Source organism: Lepidothrix coronata, unplaced genomic scaffold, assembly GCF_001604755.1.
Source record: "Lepidothrix coronata isolate B3197 unplaced genomic scaffold, Lepidothrix_coronata-1.0 Scaffold10, whole genome shotgun sequence".
NCBI lineage: Eukaryota > Metazoa > Chordata > Aves > Passeriformes > Pipridae > Lepidothrix > Lepidothrix coronata.
In genome coordinates, this window is record NW_016690190.1 from 4,910,725 (window position 1) to 4,938,461 (window position 27,737).

Genomic DNA, 27,737 nt, shown 5'->3' on the forward strand with positions numbered 1-27,737 from the left:
TTTTGTCTTGAGATCAAGTATAATCTGTGCTGGAATTGCTGCCCTTTGAATTCCAAGCTCAGGGCAAAAGTAGGGCAAAGGTAGATACAAAGCAGAAGCAAAGAAATAAAGTCCGAAGGAACTGCAGATGGTTTTTTGGGGGGTTGTTGTTTTTTTTTTAAAGAAGGAGTACCTGAACATTTACTTCTATGCACTGAACCATAAATTGTTTGTTTTAATAATTTTCCAGCAGAAAAGAAACTGTATTTGAGGCATTCAGACTATCAAACAGAAGGAAAAGCAGCAGCTCAAAACATATACCGCCTGGTTTATGAAAACAGGAGTCACATCTCTAGATGATGGAAAAAAGGTTTTATAAAACATGGGAATAAGGATACAACACAGCTCCAAATGTGAGTCTGAATTAAAACTAAAAATCGTCAAAAGATCACTATGTTCCAACTTGCAAAACTCTGCATGTTACGGTGTGATAATAATTTGGATGTGCTGGTGAGCCCCACATAAACTGAATATTTTTTAGTTGAAAACCTTTTCAAAACAAAAGACTGAAGAATAAATAAATTAAGAAAGGTATTTTAGGTGACTGTATGGGGATAGGAAATGAAGTGAGAGACCTTTTGGGGAAATTCAGGCACAGGTGAAGGAAAGTTGAAGTAGTGTGGAAGCTGGACCATCTGAGGCTTGAAAGTTGGAAAAAGTGAAGGTGTGGAAGTCGAGAATCTGAGGAACCGGCAAAGTATCTGAAGGAGAAGAAAGCCACCAGAAAGTAGAAGAGTATGGCAGTGATGAAGGAGATTCTCCGATCCAGAAACCTCCTACTCGTTGTTCTCATTCCACTTCTGCTGCTTCCTCTGCCACTCATATACCCCAGCAGTGTAAGTACATTTTTAATTTTCTTTTTAGCAAAGCCTCTGAGTGCAGCAGTTAGTACTGCTGGATAAGTTTGCAGTGTGCAAAAACAAAGACCTAAAGAAGCATAGAGCTTAGAAAAATCTAAGACTCAAATTTGAAGGACTGTGAGGGTCACTGAGAAGTCATCACAGTAAGAACCAGAGCTACCTTGAGTCGTGTCACAAGCAGAGCTGAAGAGCCAGGTAAAGCTAGTAAAGCAATACTTTAAAGCAAAAATGTCAAATATCTTCGTTTTCTAAAATAATGTCTATGTAGAAGGGGGACAGAAGAAATATATCCATGAAATTTTCTTTCAGAAGAGGTCTTTAAAAGGAGCACTGATAGTATTCCTTTATTAAAAAACTCTTTGATTTTTAAATAATTAGTATGCATGGAGGGACTTTCAATTTAATGTGGTTTTGTAAGATGGCAATTCAGGTGAGGCAGGGGCTAGGACAGAGTGACAGACATGTAGGACCCTACATGGCACTGACTACTCCAGAGCAGGTGTAGGTATCTGCAGCTCTGACGGTGGTCAATAAATGCTGGCTCAGAGACATAAACAGCAATGCAAAGGAGGGAGTAGTCTGTGCTTAACACACAGACCAGAGAATGGGAATAAAAACACACAGATCAGAGAATGGGAATGAATTCAGCTGTGTTCCTGACACTGCTTTGGACCTACCGAATACCTTTGGCCGCACGGTGAACTCCTCTCCATGCACGTCTCTGCCGTTGTAACCGATAAAATAGCAATGATCTCCCACCTTATGGAGATGGTGATATTTAACTTATCAAAATTTGCAATGTATTAAAAATTCTGCAGCTTGTCCTTCTACATAGTCCTAGACATAATTCTGGCCAAATGGTGCAGCAATTTCCATTTCGTCTTCTACGCTGCTAAAGATTAATTCTTCCTTACAGTATCAGAGGATTTTTCCATACTACTGCTTTATCAAATCAAAAGGCATGGGATTAGAAATTATATGGCTGTTTTCAAAAATAAAACAGCAATATTTTTTTTTGAGAGAAAGCCAGGATTCATAAAAAGGAAATGTTCCTACACCACTGAACTGTATGTTGCACCTAGAGTTTTCCTGCTCTGAACTTCAATGTATATCTTGGCTGTTCTCTTCTAGTAGTTTTTCACCTCTTCTATCTCGAGAGAGGCAATGAATGACAGACAACTGTGGTCTTCTTCAGAGAACAGAAGGACTCACCCTTTCACAGAGTCTTGTTTTACAAAATGGCTTTATCTCCCCCCATGTCACTGGAAGTGTGACATAAAAAGATATACTCCCTGACATGCCCATATGGTACTGTAGCTGCAGCATGCTCTGTGTCCCTTGAGACCCTTCCCTAAGAAACATGAGACTCACTGCACTAAAATTTGTCACTCTTGTTTGCTCCTTACTGGATTCAGAGGCATAGGATGCAACAAGGAGGCTTTAATAACCAAGGGACTTATAACAGCACCATATGGGTGCTGAAGCAGAAGTTCATAAGAAAGTATTGCTGCAAGAATTATTATTATACAGTACAAGCCCTTGTGACATTGCTTTACTGAAAAGTGACATGAAAATCCATCAGGTGATGTTTTACACCCACTTTGTATATATGTAAATGACCACAGATGGTAAAGTACAGCTGAGAATCTGACCGTGTTGGACAGATGTTTATAGCACTATTAAGAAAACATCTTCACCAAATAAACTCAGCTGACAGTACTCTATTCAAGTGCTTTTGTGTAGAATTTACTTTGCTACAACCCATTGATTATGATTACTTCTTAAACCTGAAGATTAAATTTTATGCCTGCTCACTTATTTATATTTTTATTTATCAGACCAGTATACTAGTTTTCTGTCTTTCTTATAGAGATCAGAATTACCAGGTCACTTATATTTGCATTTCTGCAGGGAATCAGCGTGCAATTTCTTTGATGATATCACCACATCTCTGGAAACGTCAAAGGAGCATTACAAGTGTAGTGGCAAGAGTGATCAAAGTGAGCACAAGGATTCAGAACTGTTTGTAGATATGGCTAATGGAAATAAAGTCCACAGCTTGTTTCCTACTATTTTGTGACAAAAAATGGTTGGGTAAAAAAATAATCTTGAGAAAATTTGTTTGCATTCTTTTTTCCCTTACAGAGTTATAGCTGAACTTGTACCACAAGTTTGGATGCACATAAGTGCCTTTCAGGTCTGATACATTTAGGAAAAAAACATGCCTGCATGCAAGATATGCAATGCACACTTTCAAGTGGACCAATTTCCAACACAGTTTATTCTTCCTTTTAGTCACTCTGAGATCCTTGTATATTTTAGTATATGAAAGTTTTATGCATGACCCTTGGTATGGATGTTTTAGCCATGGCTTCCTTACAGCTCCTCTTTTCTTTTCACCTAAGGAACTGACTGAAGGTAGATAATTAGATGATAGTCCCTCCAACGATCACATTTTCCTATTACCTGTTTCAAGCCCTGAGATGGGCTTAACAGTAATTTTCAGCTGTAAAACTACAAGTGAGAGCAGTGAAACAGTTAAAACTACACTGCCACTACTTCAGTCTAGTACTTAGTTGCTATGGTAACCATTAATTAAATATATAGATTCAGTTCAATTAAATAGAAGAGATTAATATGGTTTCTCTTGGAAACAAGCTGGTTTAAAGCACTGAGAAAATAAATAAAGAAAGTTGCTAGACAAGCCGATTAAGTTTTTAGTGGAGATTATCAAGCTTGGCTTTCCTAGTACGTGTTAAACAGTTTTATACCATTTAAAAATGAGCTTTATTTTAGGTTGTTTTATTTTTGTAAAATGATTACAGCCTTGTGTATAAGAAACACAAAGACTCAGTGCCCATCCCAGTTAGGTTTTGGTAGAGATGCAATTTCCCTTTGTCCTATTTTGTCCTCACTATCAGCCTCCTTTTTTGCCAAATACAGAATAGTAACAGAAAATAACAAGAGAAATTAAAGAGAAGTATATTCTTGGAGTGAGAAAACTGTTTGGATTCAGGTTAGGATAAAATTAATTTTATTAATTTTGGAAAACATATTCCTTGTAACTTACATGTGCACTTCTTTAAAACAAAAATCAATGCTTTTTATTAGAAGTTATTTTTCTCCTTAGACAACTGCTGGATGTCATACAAAGCCCACGCAAAGACAGTAGTTTTTTCAGCAGAAATTTTAAAAATTAAATAGTCAGTAGGTAAAAAAAATCATTCTATGCTCTGCTCTCTGTGGAATATTAATCATGAGGTATAATGTACTTAGAGGTGACTAAGCAGCAAGTTGGCTAATGTTTATGAGCCAATCCATCAGCTCCATGACTCATCTTGTCTTCCTAGTAGAGACTACCAAAAATCTGTAATGCCTATCATTTCACTTGTTAAACTTCCATTTTTAAGTCAAAATTATTTCTTTGGGTTTTTTTACTAAGTGGCCACTTAAAATTACTAGAAACTGAAGACCAAACTTTGGAGTTTCAAACAGCATAGCAATTCCATTTTATAAAATAATCATAACCCATGAATATTAACAAAAGTCCTCTGACCTCATTCATTCCAATCCAACCTTTTCTAGCTTCTCTTAGAATTTTTTTCTTGGAAGCAATGAAGGTACAACTGCAAGACAATCTTTTCTTGTAATATACTGCTGAAGGACCTCACCATAGAGGACTAGTCAAACCTGTACTGCTAAGGCCTAAACCACTCTTCTAGGGTAGTTAAGGAAGAGAAACAAATATGCACATTTCTGTGTAGTTCAGAGTACTTATCCATCCATAAAGGAACAATCCAGAGATAAATTTCCCCAATAGCCTTTCAGATACCCTTTATAATCTCCAAAGTAATTAGAGTTTATCTGCTTCAAGGAAGTTGTTTTCTTATAAACTTATTTCAGTTATTTTGGTGGCCCTGCTCAATGGAATCATGGAATCATTAAGGCAGGAAATTCCTCTAAGGTCATTGAGTTAAACCACTAACTCAGCACTGCCATGTTTGCCCCTAAACCATTTTCCCAAGGGCCACATCCACACACTCTTTGAAAGGTTTCAGGGATAGTGGATCCACCACCTCCCTGAGCAGCCTATTCCAGTGCTCGGCCACTCAACCAGTGAAGAAATTTTCCCTAATATCCAATATAAACTTACCCTGGCTTAGATGAATTACAACTGTTTAATGTCACACTTTTCTAAAATAAGAATCAGAGCAAGATCTGGCAGCTAATTTAAACACAAGCTTCTGAGTAACCTTGGCTGAAATCCTTATGCAAATAAAGGAAATAGTACAAATCAATATATACTTTTCTCTGGTCTCCATTCTGCCTGTTTTTACTATAAGATGTACTAAAAAAAAAGTGGCTCTTTGTTAGAGATAATGTAAAAGTGACGTATAAACATGAATTTAAATATAAGCTATTGATTTCACTGAACCCACATCCCTGTATAATTTCACTAGACTTTCCCACCTTGTTCACAAAAGTGACTGAAAAAAAAATGAAGTGTGTGTTAACTGATTGAAAAAAAATGAATGCTCGTTGATTTACACAAAGATGTGTGAGACTTGTTTGTATGACTTCTTGAAAGCTGCTTTATTTAGAGGTCATCCAATCAGGAAATGAAAGTAATGGAATTATATTTTAAGACACTTAAATAGCATTTGTGAAGAGTGAATTTTCTAAACAATAGCCATTTGTGAGCTGTGAATCCATATGACTCAATAAGTTCATATGGAACATCCGGTGCATAATGAAGAACAGATGGATTCATAGATGTTGTAAATCAGTGCAGACCTACCAGCTTCTGTAGAACAACAGGTTAATCCCAGTACAGGAGCTGGCTTCTAAACTGAGAAAACAAGAGGAAAAACCTTTTCCTGAGAGTAGTTTCTGTAATTATTAGCAGGAGATATCCCTGGATTTCTAAGTATAGCAAACTGAGCCTAAGGAGAACTCAAATAAGTGCCATAAATAAAGACATATCTAGTTAAGAAATGGACCAGAAGAATTCAATGGGCTAGCTGTGTTTTTCTGTAGAAATATTCAGCAGGTAACACCTTTCTCCGTCATATCCCAGCTCTCCACCTGTGCTCAGCATGATGTTGTCATGACTTTTCTACCAGAACCTTGGACAGCAGTAAATTTATTTGAATAGCTCCATTAACCCATTGCCTCTAAGCCTGCAGGTCTGTGATCTTCTTCTGAGGGTCTGTGTAAATTACCTGAACAAATAAAATCAGCTGAACAACTAAACAAAAACAAATAAACAAATAAACAAAACCAAAAACAAATAAACAAAAACAAATAAACAAAAATGTTTGCACCATGTTTAAAAAAAAATTAATTCCAGAACATTTCCGAAAATGACTACAAATTCACACAGATGTGAATGTTCACATCTGGTCCTGAAAACCACCAGTTCCTGTCCTTGTCCAGTATTGGAGAGAAAAACATGCAGAAATAACTTGTCCACAGGTCCAATCTGAGGAGTCATGGTTGAATGCTTGGCAAATATTGGATTATGGAAATCAAACAAATTTGTAAATGCACTTGAAACCATTATTTTGCTGATACATACGCTTATCACAATGTTTTGCCCCGGCTTAGGTGTGAAAACTCTCATTAGCATCATCCTTTGAAACTGATCTTTCAGATGGTAATCTAGATGTCACACTCAAACAGCTGCACTTTAGGAGGTCCTAATACAGCCCTTTTTGATTTTTTTTTTAAATCCAGGCACCTACAGTCTGATGAATCCTACAAACAAGTTCACAAAGTCTCCACAGCTGCTGGTGGGGCAGTGACATGTAACCTCTGTGCTCTGTCCCTGCAGGAAGCCTCATGTGCCTACGTGCTGATCGTGACAGCCATATACTGGGTCTCTGAAGCAGTACCTCTTGGTGCAGCAGCCTTAGTTCCTGCTTTCCTGTATCCACTTTTTGGAGTCATGAAATCCAGTGAGGTCAGACCATTGTAAACTTTTTATTATCTGATGCTCTTACTCTCAGTTAATTATTTGAATAAGACTAACCTTAGTGCAGTAGCAAGACTTAGAGGTATGGGAGGAAGAAGTGTACATCTTGTAATGTGTAACTTGGTCTGAACATCTCTTTCTTCCACTGAAGACAGACATAGGATATAATATAGACTATATTAGACAGGAAGGATGACCATCCTTTCAGCTACTGCAGCATCAACAATTCCCAAAACACATTGCATTAAAGGATCCCACCTTCAAAACCATGTAAAGAGCAGTATGGGATGCACTGTGAAGTTTCCTTCCAGTTACATTTATTATAGAAGACATACAAGGCAAGAGGCTACATATGCTAAAAATAGTCACCATTTAGTGTAAAAGTCTAGATAATTTTGTTGTCTGGGTGAATGTTTAATCCTTTTTCGAAGCTGTGACCTAGTGCTGCACTGTAGCCATGAGTTCTCAGGCAAAGGAGTAGCTGTACAGAAAAGTTTATATGATCAGTTTTGAATGTGCTTACCCGAACATTTTCTTGAATGTCACTTTCTTTCATGATATACTAAGAATTTATTTTATTTCATCTACAACTTTTTTTCCCTGCTTTTTTCTCTCTCTTTTTTGGGAGAGGGTAAGGGAGCCTCACACTTGATGAAAGGACTAGAAATACAGATAAGGACACAGAAGAATACATAGCAACCATAAATTTGTTGAATTTCTGTCACAGTATAGCACTGGGAGCACCGATAAATGGATAGAGAAAAGCATGAACCAAAAATTTTATTACCTGTTTTATTTCTCCCAGTGATATAATACAATCAGATACATTTCCGTACTAACACAATTCAGTAGTTTCAAAATTTTTTTTCCTATCGTAAAGGCAAAGTAGTTAGGCATTTTCATTAAAAACTTGGAAGCACATTGAAAAGGAAAATTTAATGGCAGCCTGAGAGAAATTCAATGTAATATCAAATAAAATGACAGTGGAACTACTGCAGAGAACATATTATTTGCTTTAGGAACAGAAATAAACCCTTGTATTTAAAAAATAAACAACTCTGATGATGCTGCAGTATTTCCAGTTTACTGTTCTAGAGTGACTGACCCAGGGCTCTTGTCTAGCACTTTAAGCTACAAATAACTCACAGGGACTTAAGAACATGAGTGTCATATATATGTACGTGGGTATTAACAAGACTATTAACATTCACTGGTTTCTCCAAAATGCTTGTGAAAGGAATAAAGGAGAACAAGAGATTTTTTTGTTCTGCTGGCTTGATGGATTTCTTTCATTCACCTCAAGATATTTTTATAACAAGGTAGCAGAAAAATAAAGAAAGTTAATGAGAAAAAAAACAGCAGAAGAAAAAGTGATATTTAAAAGTTCTGGCACACAACTCTGTTGGCCAAGTCTATTTAGGTCACTATGAGGATTTATTAAATAAATGTAATTAAATACATAACTTGTTTCAGATTTCATAGAATAACATTAGTGACATTCTTGCACTTTTATGTAGGAGTGTCAGTATTACTGAGGATAATGGAAAAACTACTGCTTCCTCTGATCTTAATTGTTTTAAAATGCTGGCACCTACATTTGGTTAGAAGAATAGTTTTAAACTGAAGAAATTATGTTTTTGGAAAAAATATTCCAGCAATAGTTCAAGAAGGATTGCATCAGGATGAAATGTTGTAACTTTTATTTTCTCCCATTTTGATGGTTTTAGCTTGCTCTCTTAAATTGAAGTTCTGTTTCTTGAAACTTTTCCATATTTTCCTGATAAAATGGAGATAGGTTTCCAATGTGAAAAGTTTTGGCACAGGATTTGTGGATCATTACAGCAATATAAAAACCTTTCTCAGCTGCATTCAAAGAGCATGTCCCACAGGACTCTTTTTCTGAAGCTGCAGGTTCTGGGGATGCCACATTTCACCCAAAAGTTGAACAAGACAGAATAAATATAAACAAGATAGATAACAATAGCTCCAGAATGAAAAAGCAGTTGAAGCACATGAATAAGCTGCCTTCAGTGCAGAGTTTTGTCTGTGGTTGTTTCCATGTGAGCCTAGCTGAGTATGACAGATAACTTACAGGCACTGAACATCCTGCTCAAAAAAGTAACATTTCTCTTGATCTCTTCAAAACTGAGAAGCCTACAAACAATTGAGTATAGAGCCTTGTTATTCATAAACACAACATGAAACAGATTAAAGAGAATATTTTGACTTATGAATTCTTCATGTTCTCCAGCTCCCTGTCATTCTTACCCTCCGGGGAGCAAAAACGTGCGACATCACATTACTTCTCATTCAGCGCGCTTTCTGTGTAGGGAGGTTACTGCTTTTTTAACTGACTGCTTCCCCCTGGCCCTTAATGCAGGTGGCTGCTGAATATTTCAAGAACACAACTTTGCTCCTCATGGGTGTGATTTGTGTGGCAGCTTCTGTAGAAAAGTGGAATCTCCACAAGCGAATTGCCCTGCGCATGGTCATGATGGCTGGAGCCAAGCCAGGCATGTGAGTGAACTTTTGACTTTGGCATAATCTGAGCCTGGCAGCAGCAGCTTGAAACAACTCTGATTTTCCCATCCATGGGCACAAAATAGCTTGGTTTGGGGCTCATTTTCATATCCATCTTTCCTTTCAGAGCTTGAAAGCTTACAAATCTTCTCATCCTCCTTCTGCCACCTCTAACTCTTTGGATTTCCCTGTGTTGCACGCCAGGTTGCTTCTTTGCTTTATGTGTTGCACCACGGTGCTCTCCATGTGGCTTTCCAACACATCCACCACAGCCATGGTGATGCCAATTGTGGAGGCAGTGCTCCAGGAGCTAGTGAATGCTGAGGAGGAGTGTGAGGTCATCAGTACTGCAGGCAGCACCATTACTGAAGAAAAGAAGCCAATAGGTATTTGTCAATATTGGTAATTCTTTGTTCATTTGGTTAGCAGTGACCAGACTTGATACATATTATTCAAATTCTATCAAGGTCAGATCTGTCTGATTTATACTATCAAAGATACTGATCTGTACTCTTTCCTTTGGTACTCTGATATTCCTTTCAAAAAATGAAAGAAAGTTTTAAGATGAGATGGAAGAATTGGAGTTGCAAAACTATTTGTACTGAATTAAGGCATCTACTGGAGCTTGTGTGTCATAAACTTTTAGGTCATGTGATTTTACAGGGTTGGAAGGAAACCCATGAGAATAAAGTTCAGGAAATTTAAAAGAGGCCCAAAAGTGTGCTCTTTGACAATCCCAAAACAAAAAATTGATAAGGGCTCTAAGGTTCATTTTTTTCATTCCTTCCCAGAAAGAAAGGATTTAGGTAGAAAAAAAAAAAAATCTTTCTGTCAGTTTACAGTTTCCAGGCTGAAAATTATTTCATCCAACCTTGTCTATTATATGTAGGCATGACAGTCTTGTAATTGCCAGAGGCACATGATCAGTACAACACAAAATAATAACATGCTGCATAAAGAGAGCATTGGAGACAGCTCAGACAAATTTTTGTTTGCAGCATCCCCTCCAAGTCCAGTGGTGTGACTCAGGGGCTCAGCTCAGTTCTTACCCCAAGGGCTGCTTTCTCTTCCTTTGTTGCAGGTCTCAGCGAAAAGCATGGCCAACCTTCACTGGAGCTTATCTTCATCAATGAGGAGTAAGAATGAACCCTGTACATCAGGACTGGAGATTTGAGCCCTACACAGGTTGCAATGAGAGGAACCCAGGAGTAGAGCCAGGAAGGGCAAGCGGAAGCTTACAAGTGAATGTTTCACATGTGACTGACAAGGAAAGCTTACATGATAAATGGGATTATTGTAATGCTCTGGATCTCACTAAAGCTTTGCAGTATTCATTAATCTTTTTAACATCACGAACATTTTAGGGAGAAGGAAAATGTTTCTCAGGATTTGAAAGCTCTTTTGAAGTCTGTGTTTATGCTGTGTAAAAGAGTGCTGTCCACAGACTTTTATTTCTGTTCCCTTTAATGAACAGTGATGGAGAGGATTCAAGTACCTATGGAGTGCCCACAGGACATATCCAGAGGGAAATCACAGAGCATTCCTGAAGAAAGTCTGAACTGTCCTCATTTAAGAGAGAGATGAGAGCAGGAGGGGAGGGAGGTGGGGGGATGGCGGGAGGGAGAACAAACAGAAAAACACCCCTCCTCCCCAAAAAATTTGTAAAAGATTTCTTTAAATATAGACAAATTTCTTCGGAGGTTTGAAACACCAACAGTTTCAACCAGATCTCTATTTGAGGTAGAATCTAGTAAGACGAAAAGGGTAAATCAAGCAATGGACTAATTTCTTTGCCAAATTATCAAATTAACCATCAGTTCAAGATGCACAAGGGAATACACAAAGCTAATGTCCTAGAACTGTATTATAGGCTAAATCCTAAGGACCATCTTCTTATGAAATGTGAGAATAAATTACACAGCCCCTTCTAGAGCTCCTTCTATATTGTTCACAGTTGTTTGTAATAAAAGAGAAGCAAGTTCTTGTTTCTGTTAATTTTAATTTATTTTAAATTTTAATTTATTTTAAAATAAATATTATAATTCAAACAGCATAGGTGGAATACTTTAAGTTAACTTGCAAGATCTAAATATTTATCTCATTAGTCTAGAGACTATTGGGTTCTCCAGTATTCCCTCTGTTATCTCTTTTATATCCCAGCCACATTTTCTGTACAATATAGAACCAAATTTTCAGTTTGGCATTGTGCCATTAATCCCTTTAAGCCCTGTTGAAGAGTACATGTCAAATATTTCATGCAGAACCATTGTTAAAACAGTATTACTTGAAAAAGAGCTTGAAATTTGGCAGGAAAAGTAGCACATCTTCTGGAATTAAGTTCAGTGGGTTTGTTTGCATGGTCCATGTGCTGAAAAGTTGGCAGTGGAAGAACTTGAATAGACAGCAGTAGTGCTGGGTTGCCTGGTGATTAACTCCACTGTGAACGGAGTCCTCTCCTAGAATGGGGTATATACTACAAAGAACACAAATATTTTCTTGCATGGAGGTGGAACCCCATTGCTACACAGCTAGAGACAGAGCTGTGAAACATAATGATGACTCTGATATTATCTGGTCAAGAGACCACATAAGAGGTTCTAATAAATGGTATTCACCATTAAATAGGCACTAGTTCTCCTGCAGAGGTTGCCCCTCCTACCCATGATGTGTGCCTTTTGAAGGAGCTGGGTGAACAGCCATTTATAAAGTATATTTTCCTTTCTTTGTTTTTAGTGCTACTACTACTGACTTCAGCTCCTTGATGCACTCAAAGGTATTGTGATAGGTAGTATCTTCTGAGCTACATTGTCTTCTAATGCAGGAACCATCAGAGCAGAATCTCCACAGCTCTGAAAAAAACTACTGTTTCCTTTATTTCAAATAAGTGATGGTTATTGGCAGAGAGTACATGTTGCAGAATGTCCTGCTTTGTATGTTACCTATCAGCCTGCTTGCACTAATCAAGTTGGGGAACATTAGCTCCATAACAACAACAACATAAGTACATAAAAATGTAAGTTTGTCGTACTTAGTGCTGGAGATCCTGAGATCCAGTCAGTAAACTAACAATTCCATATGTTTTCTAACAAATTCAGATATGATCTTTTATTGTCCAGGTGTTTCTAACTTTATCAGCTGAGACATCTCAGTTACTAGAACTGACTACATATATCAGAAAGTCATAGCCTCTAGCAAGGAACCTGTTAGATTCTCCTACATGACAGGGGAAGACCCAATCTCATTATAATCTGACTTTAAGATCATTTTAAAATAAAAAAAGGTTTAGGGCCTTTTTTGTTTTGGTTTGGTTTTTTCCAGTGTAGAATTTACGGCTGATCTTTTAGTGGGTTGGATTTTGTTGTAGTTTCGAATTATTTCTTTTTTTCTCCAAAGCCTACTCACCATGACCTTTAGGAAGCATCATAAATTCTTTTCTAAGTGCCCCAAGGAACATAAGAAAGGCTAATCCAAAGGTATTTGTCTCCTTACAGAGTATGAATGGTGTGCACATGATAGCCAACCCTATTGGAACAATGAATTCTCAGAGCAATGGGCAGCACCTACCCCAGGTAAGGAAGTGTTAGACCTGGGGTGTGAGGCAAAACCCAGATGTGACTATCTCCTGCTCCCCACTGCTTCATATTTATTCCTTGTAAGTTGTGTTACATGGAATCATTCTCCATCATCCTTCCTCAGCCCTGGCTTGGCCCTTTGCTAGTTCTTGCTCCCATTTAGATATGCTCGGCACAGATATGTTCAGAAGACTCTCCCCCAATAGCTGGGACAATTAATTTAGCTTTACATTCAGTAATGTGATCCCGAGTTTCCCTTATTGTTTGACTGTACTATCCACTTTGTTTCTGCAAATCCTCCTTGGAAAATAGACAAACTCAAAAATAACAATTCCTGACACATAAAATTCTACTCAGAACAAAAACAGCAGCAGGCATGGATCATTAATCTGTTCAGCCAGTTTGTTGGAGTCTTAGTATCCACCTCCTTTTTGTCTTCCAATATATCCACACTCAAAATACTTCATTAAATCAGTCGTATTTCTACTTCTCTTGAGTGGATCCAAGAAGAGATTGCTGTTTGGATGCCAATTTGTATCTTAATCTCATCAGTATCTTAATGGCATAAATTGATGTCCATGAATGAATAGGCTAAAATCAACACATGGATTTTCATTCACAGTTCAAAAGAATCTAAGTGTGTGTTTCCAAAAGAGACTAATGCACTGGTCCCAATATTTAATTTTCTCTTACGCCCATATTAATAAGCATTCAATGATTATTTTTAACTAATATACTCACTTCACTCTTAACCTACAGGATTTTAGTCATTTTTATCCTCGCGATGAGGATGAACCTATAGCATGACTGATTTTACTAGATAAGCCAAAATAAAAATCTACCTGAACCACTTTCTGCCTTCTTCCTCATCCCTAAATTACAGCCCTGGCTTGCATGTGAAGTGTCTTGAAGTACTGTACCTTTCTTCCCAGTGCAACAACTTAATTTACCAACATAGATAGTTTCCTGTCACTGATGAGACAGCTTTTTCTGGAGCGAAATTTTTTGGCATCTTTTTCTTCCACATTCTCATTACCCAGCCTTTTTCATGCCGTTGAGACCCCTAGCACTCCATTCCTAATTAGAAACCCTGAGCTTGTAAGTGCAAAAAAGTTCACCAAGCCTTTGTCTGGTGGCTCCTCATAAGCCTCAAGGATTATGGATTCCTACTCCTGCAGTGCTGGCATCCCGTCCCTGCAGCATTTAAAGGCTTTTTGTATCCCACTGATATTCCAGTCAGAGTTGGAGTTGGCCCAAACCTTAGCCAGAAGTCCGATTACTGTTTGTCCTACATTTCTGCCATAGACCAGGCAATTTCAGGCCCCTGGACAAGTTTCCAGGTCTGATCCCACTTAATCCTTGTGAAGAAAAACCTGCCTTCTCTTATACAAACCTGTTGTTTCTCTGGGATCTGTATCATTATGGCATTAGCACAAGTTGTGCTGCTGCTTCTGGTCATCTACTATCTTTGTTGAATGTATCCCCTCACAGACTCAGATACTGGTCCTGCCTCCTGAGCCCTCGGATCTAGGCCTGACTACTAAGTACCGGTATCAAACCAGACATGACCACATGGTCTGTAAATGCCTCTCCCTGAGCATTTCCTACGCAGCAACCATTGGAGGACTGACAACCATCATAGGGACCTCCACCAGCCTCATATTCTTAGAGCACTTCAACAAGTAAGTGATACTGTGATTTCGTGAGAACGGTGGGTGAGCCATTATCATCTCCGTGGCTTTCCCCATACCTCAAGGAACCCTCACAAAACAGTCTCTCCGAGGAAAATTTGCTACCTCCTCTACTGTAATGCTATTACTAATGGTTAATGTTTGAAAGGGGGAGTTTAACTTAACACATATCCGTGTCTTTCTCCCATGCAAAATAAAAATCCCTCAGCATGTGGTAACATTTAAGTTTTTCCTGCAACTTCTTTTGATTTGATAAACTGATTATCGTGAAGGCAGCAGGCACTCTGGAAAAGTAAACACTAAAGCCATGAAGACATAGCAAGGAAGATAAAGAAATACTCACAAAAGAAGAAATGTCGTATAATCAGCTTTGAGTTGTTCTCCGGGTTCTCAGAAAGTGAGTTCTTACTGTGATTCTAAAGGCATCACTAGTGGTACTTGGGCTGCTCAACATGTAGCGCAAAACCAAAGCAACTCAGAAATTTGGACTTATGCATTTGCTTCAGAGAAGATGGGAAGCAGCTCTCTGAATATCTAAGTATTTCCTTTATCATATGACCAGGACTCTCAAAGACATGAATGTTTCAATGTCAGAAACATGAATGTTTTTCTGTCAGAAGACTGGTGGTACTTCTATCCATGGACCAATCTGCATCCAAGGAGACTGATCAGACCTGATTCTGATCATCTGCTACTGCCTCTACTGCCATGATATCCTTCATTTCTCTCTCTGAAATGGTGGTAGCGAAGTTCAGAAGTCAGTTCAGAAGTCACGCTTAATGCAAGGATTTGGATTTTACAGAATTTCCAAATATCTTCCTTTTATGACAGTTGCATCAAATGCACACATCAAACATCTTTGCCAGAGCCCAGCAGAATGCAGTCACCATTTGTGTGGTCCATGATGGGACATAGACAAAGATTCTGGGTGTAATCATTCTAAAGTCTGCCAACACTAAAATGAGCTTTGATATAAACCATAGGTAGGGACAGGATTTCACTGCTGGTAGTAGTACAAGACAATCCAGACCATCTGGTATTGAAGGTTTGAAGTGCTCTATGGCTCATCTGTTGATCAGGGGAGGTCAGTGATTGACATTTTTTGGCAATTGTTTTCACTATGCATATGCAATGCAGCTGTTGCAAATGCATACTGATGGAATCTTTCTATCATGCCATGACAAATACAAATACATGTATGCGTGTGTGTAACTATGCACATTAGAGATTCTTTTAGTATTCTAACTTCTTATGCATCCTCTTCTTTTCTCTACAGTCAATACCCAAATGCTGAAGTGGTGAATTTTGGAACCTGGTTTTTGTTCAGTTTCCCCATCTCCCTCATCATGTTGGTGCTGACTTGGTTCTGGATGCATTGGCTGTTCTTGGGTTGCAAGTGAGTGAAGTTTGTTCAAGATGCAAGGACTATGAAAGCGGGACACCTGCAGCTCCTCTAGAACATATCTCATAAAGTTGCTTTGACTGGCAAATGACAAAATTTAAGGCTTAATTTCTTTCTTCTTGCCAGAACAATTACCAGAGGAAATCTCACTGCTTAGCTGTGCTGCTTAGACAGCAGTGTACAGTATTGCTGCTTGAGAGTTAAGTGCCTGGGTACTGCTGATAGAAATCCTTATTAAGCATTCAACTGGTGGTGGGGTTTTTTTCACTCTTATGACAACGAGGATTCCCTTGTGGACCAAAAATCTTGTTAAGAGTCCTTTTGGAAAAGCACAGCTTAAAAGATGGATAGAAAAACAACTGCAATTGAGCAAGCTACTTTTCAGATCTGTCCCCAGATCAATGAAATTAATGTAAGACCAGTTTAAATTAAATGTAAATATACTCCATATATGTTTCTCTTTAAAGTGGAAAGGACTCACAGACTAAGAGACAAAAATATTTAATACTAGAAAGTCCCTAAGCCCCAGAAGAAGAAAAAGGCTCAGTTATCTAGTTCATTTGTACCACACATTGTCTTTACAGAGGTACTCAGCAAAGTTAATGAAAATTGCCTAAATGTGTGCATGTAAAGTGGATTAGTTAATCAGCATTAAATTGTGATGCAGACACACTTACTCAGAATTAAAGTGACCTTAATTTGATTTAGTTTACTCTTAAAAGTAAACTGAACAGACATCACTATTTCACCTAAGACAATGAATAAATTGATAATGCCTTCTGCTTGTTGCTGACCTTGACTAGATTTAAGAAGTAATTTAGAGGTGAATGGCTCCATGCCCCTTTCAGTCAGTCTCCTGAGTCCTGTAGTTCCAAATTAAAAGGCTAATAATAGTCCTCCCCCCTTTTTTAATCTTGAGAAGAAACAGGCCCTAACATGACCCTCAATTACTTTAGTTTTTTTTTTAAAAAAAGTATAATTGAAATTCCACATTGCATCCAAGACCTCATGCTGATTAATGTTGTTCTAAATAATACCAGAGACTGAAGTATTATCGACTTTTTGAGAAGTACTAGTTGATTCCAAGCCTCCTTAATCTCTGACTGCTATTCACTGCAGTTCATTAAAGAACATATTATGTTAGAAGCTGGGCTACAATACTCTGCCTTCACATCCTCCTAAGCCTGGAAACACTTGGAACATGTTGAAACAGCTGCCTAATGCTTGTGCATAAATGTTTAATCAATTCCTGTAATTTTCATGTTATTTTCCTAGGAAGCTCAGTGCTATCAATCTTACTCGGTCCAGCTGGAAAAACATGTCAGATTTGCTTTTAAAGATCTAGGCTAGGTCAAAAGGGAAAGAGAATGGACCCATTTGTACCAACAAAGCAGAGCTAAGGGTAAAATCATTGCTATAGATCTGGCCACTATAAACTAGCTCTTCTCTTTCAGTCACCGCATTACTGCTGATGGATTTTACTGGAGTCTAACAGCGAGGTTTGCAAGGAAATTTAAAGTACTTATAGGTACAGGGCACTGATAACTGAGCTTAAAAAAAGTGCCCATGTGAAACAAAAACCTTGGTTAAGTCTTTTTGTTAAACAGACAGGGCCTGTCTGGAGCTTGAGCTATGCAAATTCCTTTGAGAACCTGACCTTAACCAGCTACGTGGAGAGAGATTGTAGTCCATGATTTGGCCACTGCTACAGCTTGGGTCTCTAGTGGGGTACCAAATAAGATATTAAAATAGCATGAACTACAAAAGCACCTATTAAGCACCTAAAAGAATTACAAAAGTTGTGTTCCCGTGGTACTTCAAACACTGAAGTACCTACTGCTGTTGTTTCTTTTAGACTGGTTTAGACCCCCCCACACCTCTGTGTGACCAAAGATTTGTGGCTCAAAGCACAGCTAAGTAATGCTATTGGAATGAATAAAAGGACAGTGTTAAAGTGAGCTTGCAAGTATCTTAATTTCGATGAGGAATGTCCATGCTTTGTTATAGGATGAAGGCAAGCTGAATAAACTAACATTCATACAAATGTACAGCAGGATGAATATATCCAGTTATGAAATGTGCTTGTGTTTTTATGTCTCTGTCAGAACCACAGGCATTTTTTACCAGGACAAAACACCAGCCTGACTGCCTTAGCCACTGTGGCAGAGGCAATATGATCCTTATCTGGCTGTGCCTGGTTTAGAAACAGCTAGTATTAGCTGAAGCAGACAGGTCATGGAAGGTAATGGAATCCTAAGCACAGCTTTCCCTCATTATTTACTGGGAATCCTGAATATTTAAGTCAAATATGATCTCAAAAGCCAGACCAGACCCCAGATATGTCGGATACCCCTGATCCAACTGGAAAGCACAGTTACCCCGTGAAAAATTTCTGTTGATAGCTGGCCTCTGTCACAGTCTTTCCATGTGATGATAGAAATCAGCCATGGCTTGGAGGTTTCTGGCACCAGAAATATCTGGCCACCACCAGCTCTTTGAGGAAGCCTCCACAAAGGGAGTCCAGCCATGGCTCAAGAAGGCTCAGTGATACCAGCCAGTATTAGTCAGAGCCCTCTGGGGACCTTCCAACTATGTCTAGAATTGAATCTCAGAAGAACTTAAAACCAGAATAATCAAAGATCACATACAATTATTTTCCTTCACATTGGCATCAGGCCTTGCCTCAGTCTTGACTCCCAACCATCTCTGGTGCCAGAATTTTCAGTTTACCTCATTGCTGCTTTTTTTTAATTACTTTTTTTTTTTTTTTGCCCCTGTATGCCCTTGTCTAATTTTATTGTGCAATGTGCTTCAGTTTTAAGGAGACCTGTTCTGTGAGCAAAAAGAAGAAGACCAAACGGGAAGAAATGTCAGAGAGAAGAATTCAAGAAGAATATAAGAAACTGGGAAATGTTAGGTAAACTAGACCTGCCTTCCTCAGGAATTTGCCTCTCTAGGCAGAACCATCCTTAATTACTGCCCTCCATGCTGCATTTGGCTCATGTAGCTTATTCTAAAACTATCAACCAGTTTCCTTTACTTCCAGGAAAGGAACTAAGTGCAAAAATGAACCAAAATCAAAGACTTTGTTACAAGCATGGGTAGATTTAATAGTTTATTTATTTCTGATGAAAAAGGAAAGAAAAGGAAAGATTCAAGTTTACACCAGGGTTTAAAGGTCATCTCAGTCAAGGTTTGTCTCTACTTTTGAACTAAGTCATTAAAGGACCCCCCCCCTTCTCAATTTGGGCATATACTTATTAAAGCAAAGGCTTTACCCCATGCCATGAGTTGTCCAACCCTCACATCTGCCCGTAATCTTTATGCATGATGGCAAGAAATGTCTCTTGAAAAGATTATTTCACAAGAGTTTCATTTTTTAAATGGGATAATCCATCATAAAATCCCTTCTTCCCCAAACATTTCTTTGCTGTTCAAATGAAATATTGGCAGGTAAACTGGCTGAATACATCGACTCTGAAACCAGACAATTGTTCAGACTGTTCCTAAGTACGAAATCATACTTAATTTAAATCTATGCTGAATTAAAAATCCTCATGTCACCTCAAGTATCCTCAAGCCACCTTGTGTGCACCATCTGTGCTAATTTACATTGTCATTTGCTCTTAGGCTTTCTACACTTGTAAAAAATGCAGAGAATGTGTTTACAGTGGAATGCTAATATGAGCTTTACCTTGTGAACACATTTAATCAGATAATAATGCAAATACAAAACAAGCATTTAGAAATATTTTCCTCCAGGTCTTGCCCATGAATGATGGAATTGCAAATAGAGATGGATATTTTTAGCCTGTTTTTTACTGGGTTTAAATGATTCCCAGTTGGGAGCCAAATCTAGAATTATTTAATTCAAACTAATCTTCCTTACTATTTTCCATATTTTTTTTATCCTTTTTCGAAGCCAGTTTCTGCTTTCCTACTTCTTCTGGAACTTGTCCTTGGGTTTTCAGACAGACCTTGGATTTAATTCCTAGTTTGTTTGTTGTTATTTTTTTTCTTTTATTTCTAGCTATCCTGAGATGGTGACTGGATTCTTCTTCATCCTGATGACCTTGCTTTGGTTTACTCGTGAGCCTGGCTTTGTACCAGGATGGTCATCTTTTTTTGAGAAGTGAGTAAAATTCCCTAAACAGCTGCACAGGAATATGGCTTTGCTTCTGACTATCTACAATAATTTTTGGCCTTAAGACATCATCAGCCACTTTTAACAAGGTGGTGAAAAATGAAGTCTTTGGTCAAAAATTAGGATTCTTGCTTTTTAAACTATATCTGTTCATATGGGGCAAATTCTATCCTTTCTTGCTATACAGAGTGAATTAAATAGAGGAAGTAAATTAAACACATTTCAAGTGTAAAAGAATAAGAGGGTTAGATTTTGAGCTTAAAACATTTTAGTGCATTCATAGAGAAGTTCCACTGGAATAGATTAAACTATAATTAAAATTAAAATATTTGATGAAAAGTGCTTATCAAGAAAATCTCCATGAAATTAAATAGTACAGAGAATGGTGACTAAGCAAATAATTTTTCTTTTATTTTAAATAATATTGAAACAATTTACATTAAAAGTTACTATAACACACATTGTATACAAAAGAACAAGTGATTTGAACTTAAATTTTCTTTATATTTTTACTGTATAAAATTAACTTCCCAATCTAATTTTGACAAAAACCCAATTTCTAATTCTGAGATTTTCTGAAGTTCACTAGAGTTAGGCACTCCTCAAAATACTTTTTCAGAAAGAATTTTAGACATTTAATTTCAAATCCATCTACAGTCCATTTCTAAAAGATCACTTGGATTTGGCTTTTCCCTAGAATGTATTTCTTGCTTCTAGTAAGAACACTATTTTTCTGCACCTCCAAGTTAATAGATTTGTAAACCAAAAGGAATTTTTATTTTTCTTTTTCCCCACCTGAATGTTAAAAATTGTTGAGCAGTGATTGAAGTTGGCTACAAGAGTCAGTTTAATAAATGGTGAAAAAAATCCAATTTGTATCCTTGATATGCAGACATATTTTTCTGGTGGGCTGTTAGTATGACTTCAGATGTGGAAATGAAACTGCAGCTGCAAAAATTTGCTTGGAGCTATGTATCTTGTTTAGAAATGTTTCTGGTACTGTGTTTTCATAATAACCTCACTGTTTCTTTCCTAGGAAAGGTTACCGGACTGATGCCACTGTCTCTCTATTTCTTGGTTTTCTCCTTTTCCTGATTCCAGCAAAAAAGCCGTGTTTTGGAAAAAGGGAAAAAGGTGAGGAGGATCCAGCAAGAAAGAAAGCTGGTACATTTTCCAGTGTCTTTAATGGCACTTTATGTTTTCTGTAAAGATTTCCAAGAAGAGACTTTTATGTTGGTAAGTCAGGGTTCAGTTTCTCCTCTGACATCAGCCCTTCCTACGTCAGATCTCCTTTTCCTTTGCTATAATTCATATTATCTCATTCAGAGGATGACAAACAAGTTTTGTATCTGAGATTGCCACCTATTCTGTGCTAGTGGAATTATTAAAATTTAGGACTGAGCTTTAGGAATGGTTTAGATGGAGTTTTATATTAAAGAACTATAATGCAAAATCAGCTGAAGATAAAGCCCTGGTAAAAACATTGGTCATCACTTATACATAAGAAATCACTGATAATGCCATAAGATAAACATAAAAGAGGTCAGAAAGTGCCATACAATGTTCCAGTTTTGTCCAACGCTTCTCTCATAGTCTTCTTGATAATAATAATGATTGTTATTTCACATTCACTTTTGGGTAGCACTCTGGTATTGATCAGCTTGATGTGCCAGGTTTTCAGCAGTGCTGAAGCACTATTTTTCTATGAAAATAGAATTGTCTGTTAGAGTCTTATGTAGACATTACAAATGTATATAAATATATATTTTTTATACTGTCATATATTATACAGGTTTTAGGAAAAAAATTACACTCTAACTCCTCCTTCAAAAAAATACTCAGGCATCTAAAAAAATTAATGTTCTCAGGTAAAATCTAGGGGCATAAATGCACTTTATCAGGCTTCATGACCTACTTCATAGCCCTTCTTTTATAATATAATTCCATTGTAACATCACCTTTGTAGTCTACAGATATATGTACATACATATGTACAATAGAGCCTAGAGCCCACAGTCCCTCAAAAATCTATGAAATGAAGCACAAGGGTTTATAACTATTCACATCAACAGAGTAGATGAGGAAGTTGGGACATTTGAAATTAATATGCTGTGTTTTCTGAGGCCAGGCTAATCAGAGAAATAGGCTATGCACTGCTTCTTTGCCTTTCTCTCAGGTAGTTCTCAAGATAACTCCCATGCACATTCAATTATTCCTACAAGTGTGAAAAATGTGAAGGTCTTAGAAAAAGGGCAGTATAATACTGGTAACACATTTGCTTTATTTGATATAGGAGATGGTGAAAAGTCAGCAGACATTAACACACTGGATCCCATCATTACCTGGAAGGACTTCCAGAAGACCATGCCCTGGGAGATTGTAGTGTTGGTTGGAGGAGGTTATGCCTTAGCAGCTGGATGCAAGGTACTGATTTAGATTTTTATCCTCCTTCCTAAAAGAATCATCAGCCTGGACTTTTATCCCTTTGCATGCTCCCTAGTTTGGATTAACGATGCAGATAATTCCAAGTTTATATTTAACCTAGTGCCTACTCCCTGCACGTAATGGACAGTTTATATCTAGCTAACAAAAAGCTGGTTAGAGCTCAAATCATTTGTGTAGGCATCCACCATTTCAGGTGCTTCAGAATACCTAGACATTCATGTCATGTCTGCAGGACCAGCAGGCATGACACAGGATCTGAGGAACACCTCACACTTTCTCAACTAGCAGCTAACCAGAGAGAGGGGGAACATCTCAGCTCTCACTGGGTGCTCCTCTTTCGGCAACTGAGTGAAGCTCCTAGTGCTGAATGGACAAATCATACTTTAGGCCCTCCTGACTACATCTACACTGAGTATAATTCATAAATACACATTTAACTCTCCTATAGACTCCTACATGTAGACAACTACAAGTATGCATATTAATTTCAAAATTAATTCTACCCAGAATGTGCAATCCTTCATCACCAATTTTCTATACTCCAGTTCACATGCTGAAGAAAAAGGGAAGATCAGCCTTGGTACAGTTTTATTGTTATTAACTGCCAAATGTATCTCTTTCTTACTATTTATTAGGTGCTGAAGTGAAATCCAGATTACTGAACAAAAGCAAATACAGAAAGCATTGACCTTAACTTGGTTTATTTGTTGGAGGGATTCTCTGATGTAAACTGCCACAAAGAGAAGAATCTGTTTTACAAACATACCAAGTATTCAGAAGTTCTTGTGCCTCTGTCCTTTCCCCAGACCTCTGGCCTCTCTACGTGGATTGGACGTCAAATGCTCTCCCTGAGCAGCCTTCCCTACTGGGCTGTAACCCTGCTGGCTTGCATTTTGGTATCCCTGGTAACAGAGTTTGTTAGTAATCCAGCAACTATAACCATCTTTCTGCCTATTTTATGCAGCATGGTGAGTAAAAACAACGACATTTTAATCTGTTGTTCCTGAGAGGCTTGTGGGAATGTTTCACGATGTCAGGGTGTCGACACTCTGTTCACATGAAACTCAGCCCCAGTTCCCAAGCTACTGTCCTGTAGTCTTTGGATTAGGAAAAATAATAAACTTGGGCAGCCAAAAGCATATTTTAGCACCAAGGAATTTATTTAATACCTCTCAGAAAAAGCGAAAACTTAGCTCCTGCACTAAGGGGTTCACAAGAAAAGGTGATGATGCAATCAAGAAGATAAGTGAATTTCACATAAAACTTGAGATACTTTTATCAAGACTATTTTAAATGTCTTGTTCAAAAAAAGTCAGGATACTGTTGACAAAAGCAGAGGAAAGGGATATTAATTTCATTTTATACTGGAATAACAGTTACAGAAAACCATCTTATTTCTTTTCATTTATGTATTGTGAAGCTTTTCTTACAAAGAAGTCAGGTCATTAACCATCTTTCCATATCAGAACAAGTTTAGGAGACTGTTCCAAAGCATGTGAACAGCTCTGAGATAATATCAAGATATGGTCAGATGAAAATAAGTAATTATGTTTGTGTGGCTTAGGAGTTCAGATTTACTTCTGCTCCATGCAGAAAGAGACTCTCCTAAAGAAAAGTTTATACCAGTAATCTACTTATAGTAGTCTGAAGTGCCATCTTATGGCAGTCTCTCTTTTTTGATTGCAAAAGTAACCTAGGAACACTTCCCTCCCAGAAATGGTGTTGGCTTTGCAAATATCCTTTCCTTTTCCTCTGACATAAAACTAGACCAAATCAGGGTAAACAAAAATGCACTTCACCACTGCTGAAGACTGCAGCAGCAGAACAATTCTTTCAGCCCACTGTAAAGAACCTTCCATCATCACTGCCTTCACATCACACAAGTTTGGGCCATGAACGATTAGTTTTTCTAACCACCATTCAGGAGGACTTTACAGAATGGTCCCAGTATATTTGGCAGCTGAAAGAAGTAAGCTCTTGATGTTAGATGAAGACTGAAGTGTTAGATCCATAAGACACAATACTGAATGACACAGAGAACAAGTGGAAGAACAAAGGTTGCCTATTAGTAGCAAATTCCATCCTGTCTCAGTGTGAAATGTTCCAAGAGAGATCCCTGGACCATGACCAGCTCCAAATTACAGCATTTCTCTAGAAAAAAGAAAAGCAACCAAGTAAAGACAGTTTCACACTTAAGTTTAGAAACTAGGGAGATGAGATTCACACAATCTTGACAAAGAGGTTCCCTTCATCCTAGTTGTCAGCAGGGGCTTTTATTGATTAGGTGAAACACCTGTCTTTCTCTCTTCTTTCAGTCAGAAACCCTGCTTATTAACCCTTTATACACCCTGATTCCTGTCACCATGTGTATCTCATTTGCGGTGATGCTGCCAGTGGGTAATCCTCCAAATGCCATTGTCTTCAGTTATGGGCACTGCCAGATTAAAGATATGGTGAGTCTTGAGACTGGGTATATCCTCCCATGCTTCATGCAACTTCAACACCAGCCAATAACAATAATGATTATACTGGTGCTAATATAAAATAATATTGATCTGCAGTGCAACTGAGCTGCCAGGTTAAGTACATCCAAAAATCTGCTGTAGAATACATGCGTTTATCATCTTTATTTTTTTAATGAATGTAATGGTCTAAAGAGCTTTAGGAGTATGCGATCCTAAATTGCATTGACCTGTTAAGACAAGCAAAGAAAGTAGGAAAAATTAGATTATCACATAGCTCCGCAGTAAGTCGTGTATCACCTTGCTACGTGTGGTATAACTCCCCACTCTGATTATCTGATTGAGAAGTTCAAGTGACAAACTGAGCAGTTTTCCAATGAACTTTCCAACAGTCCATCTCTGACTATTGCTCCTGAATACTCCCACAATCTATACCCTGACACATAGTATTCATTGGGCTTTTTTTTGGCTCTAGATGTCAGAATTTACCAGACTAGATATGTCAGTATAGACCCTACTGATTTTTTTTCTATGTTAACTGGTTTTGATTAAGTTGTCATTGTGCTCTGATGCATTTTGCTTTTGCAGGTGAAAGCTGGCCTGGGTGTAAATCTGATTGGCCTGGCTGTTGTCATGGTGGCAATCAACACCTGGGGAATTAGACTCTTCCAGCTGAATTCCTTTCCAGAATGGGCAGCGATCAATAACATCACTAGCCAAACATAATCTTCAATTAAAAAAAAAAAAAAAGAAAAAAGAAAAAACAAAAAGTGCAAGACCAAAGTGAGTTGGGACGAAATATTAAACCTACATTGCACATATGAAAGAAAGAAAAAACTTGTGTAAACATAGAACCGGGATCCATAGGAAAACCATGAAGAAAATCCATAGGGATGTCTTCTGCAAAAACTGTTCAGTTCTGAAAATCAGTGTGACTTAAAAGGAGAGATTAGCTTTGCTCTATCGTTGCTTTCCCTGGGATACCATAACTTGGAAAAAAAATCACCTCCTTCAAATTATCTGCCTACAGCTTTTTCATACCTTAGAACAATTATGCAGGACTTGTATACAGGACTCAAATAGTGGAAGACCAGTACACATGCACTGGTGTACTCAGCAGTGGGATACTCAGTCCTACAATTGACTTCTACAGTGAATGCAGGGGAGGCCTTACTCCCAAACACAAGGTTTTATAAGCCTACTTCTTTAAAGGCAAATTATTCTTCTTCTTTTGAGGTGACCCATCACTGTGGTGTAAAAATCCATTTTCCCACCTAACTCATATGACCTGGACCAAAATATAATTACCAACTACCAGCTACAGCTCTTTAAAGGGATAACAGAAACCTCCAGAGAGGAAGGAGAATTCTCCTTAGAAGCAGATTTTTTCTTTTCCACAGCACCAGTATAAATTTCCAATATTGCAGTACTTGCAATCTCTGCTTTGAAAGGAAGAGTTTCAGAAACAGAAAACTTTGTTCAATGCCTTTTTTTATCATCGTTGAAGTGGGAGTTCTTTCAGCAGGAAAAGCTATAACCACCAAAACCTTACCAGGCCAAGACACCACAGCTCTCCTCTCTCTTTGGCTGCTGTTTCAACGTGCAGTTACAATTCCTCTGACAGAGAAAGGACAGTCTCATCCGAGATGGCACTTGGTGCTGCTACATGAGTAAGAAGGGAGAGGGCTGGAGTGGTGCTGGTGTATCTCCTCATCCTGTGCATTCACTTAAACATCACGCCCACCTGCTCTCTACCAGCCCAGAGAACAGAACTTCAAATGTAGGAAAATCTGACATAGAGCAGATAACTACCAAACCAAAAGCCCACTCTCTTTATCATCAGCAAAGTGAATGCCCTGCTTTTCTGACTGGATCCTTGTGATATTCAGAAAATTTCATGTATTATGTCCTGGTTTTCATAATTTCTTTAATGTCAATACATTTATGCTGTATATTAGGATGATTGGATCTCATGTAATCACACTCTTCAGACATACACTTTAATGAATGTTTATGCTTTCCACTTATAATCTAAGCTCTCCAGTTGATAGTGTGAATATCTATTCTGCAAAAATAAAATGTCAATAAAATAAATTATTCACTACTGCACATTCAAGTGCTCCGTGAGAATATAAATAGGATATATTTCACCTCATAACCCACCAAGCCCTTAGGGAAGTAGTGTTGAGACAGCAAGAGGTGTTGGTTTACTGCTTCTGTCAAAACAGAGGGATCCCACAGACTTGTCTTGGAAATAAACAGATACACTAAGAGGTCATAGGATGGCAGAGGGGGAGCAAAGTGGGGAAATTACAAAAGCATGTCTTAGCCCTTCTACCAAAAGCAGCAGGCAGCATCTGTTAGCAAAACAACTGCTATCCCCAGTAGATTCTGTAAATCTCATTTTGAAAAGCAAGGTGCTTGTGCATCAGTGGCTCAGTGCATCCCCACGCCCTCCTAATCCATGAAATAAAACCTTGGCCTCACTTTTTCAACTCTTCTTAACTCACCAGTTCCTGTGTTCCCTCTCTCCTGAGCCTGCTGCTCTGCTGCACTCCAGCATACAAAGCTCATACCTGCCTCTGGGATCCGGATCCTCCCCACCACTTCCGCACCACTCCCTTGGTA

At 38.0% G+C, this 27,737-nt stretch overlaps 1 protein-coding gene across 1 annotated transcript; it reads left to right on the top strand.

Annotated features, from left to right (window-relative positions):
- On the top strand, positions 1-27,449 carry SLC13A4 (solute carrier family 13 member 4). Its single transcript, XM_017804931.1, has 16 exons — positions 1-875; positions 6,733-6,861; positions 9,254-9,390; positions 9,598-9,779; positions 10,475-10,529; positions 12,127-12,166; positions 12,885-12,962; positions 14,457-14,647; positions 15,933-16,052; positions 18,874-18,975; positions 20,089-20,190; positions 21,239-21,336; positions 22,496-22,626; positions 23,454-23,615; positions 24,963-25,100; positions 25,698-27,449. Exons 1-16 carry the CDS (start codon positions 777-779, stop codon positions 25,833-25,835), a joined length of 1,902 nt encoding a protein of 633 aa, XP_017660420.1. The 5' UTR covers positions 1-776; the 3' UTR covers positions 25,836-27,449.
- The last annotated feature ends 288 nt before the right edge of the window (positions 27,450-27,737 follow it).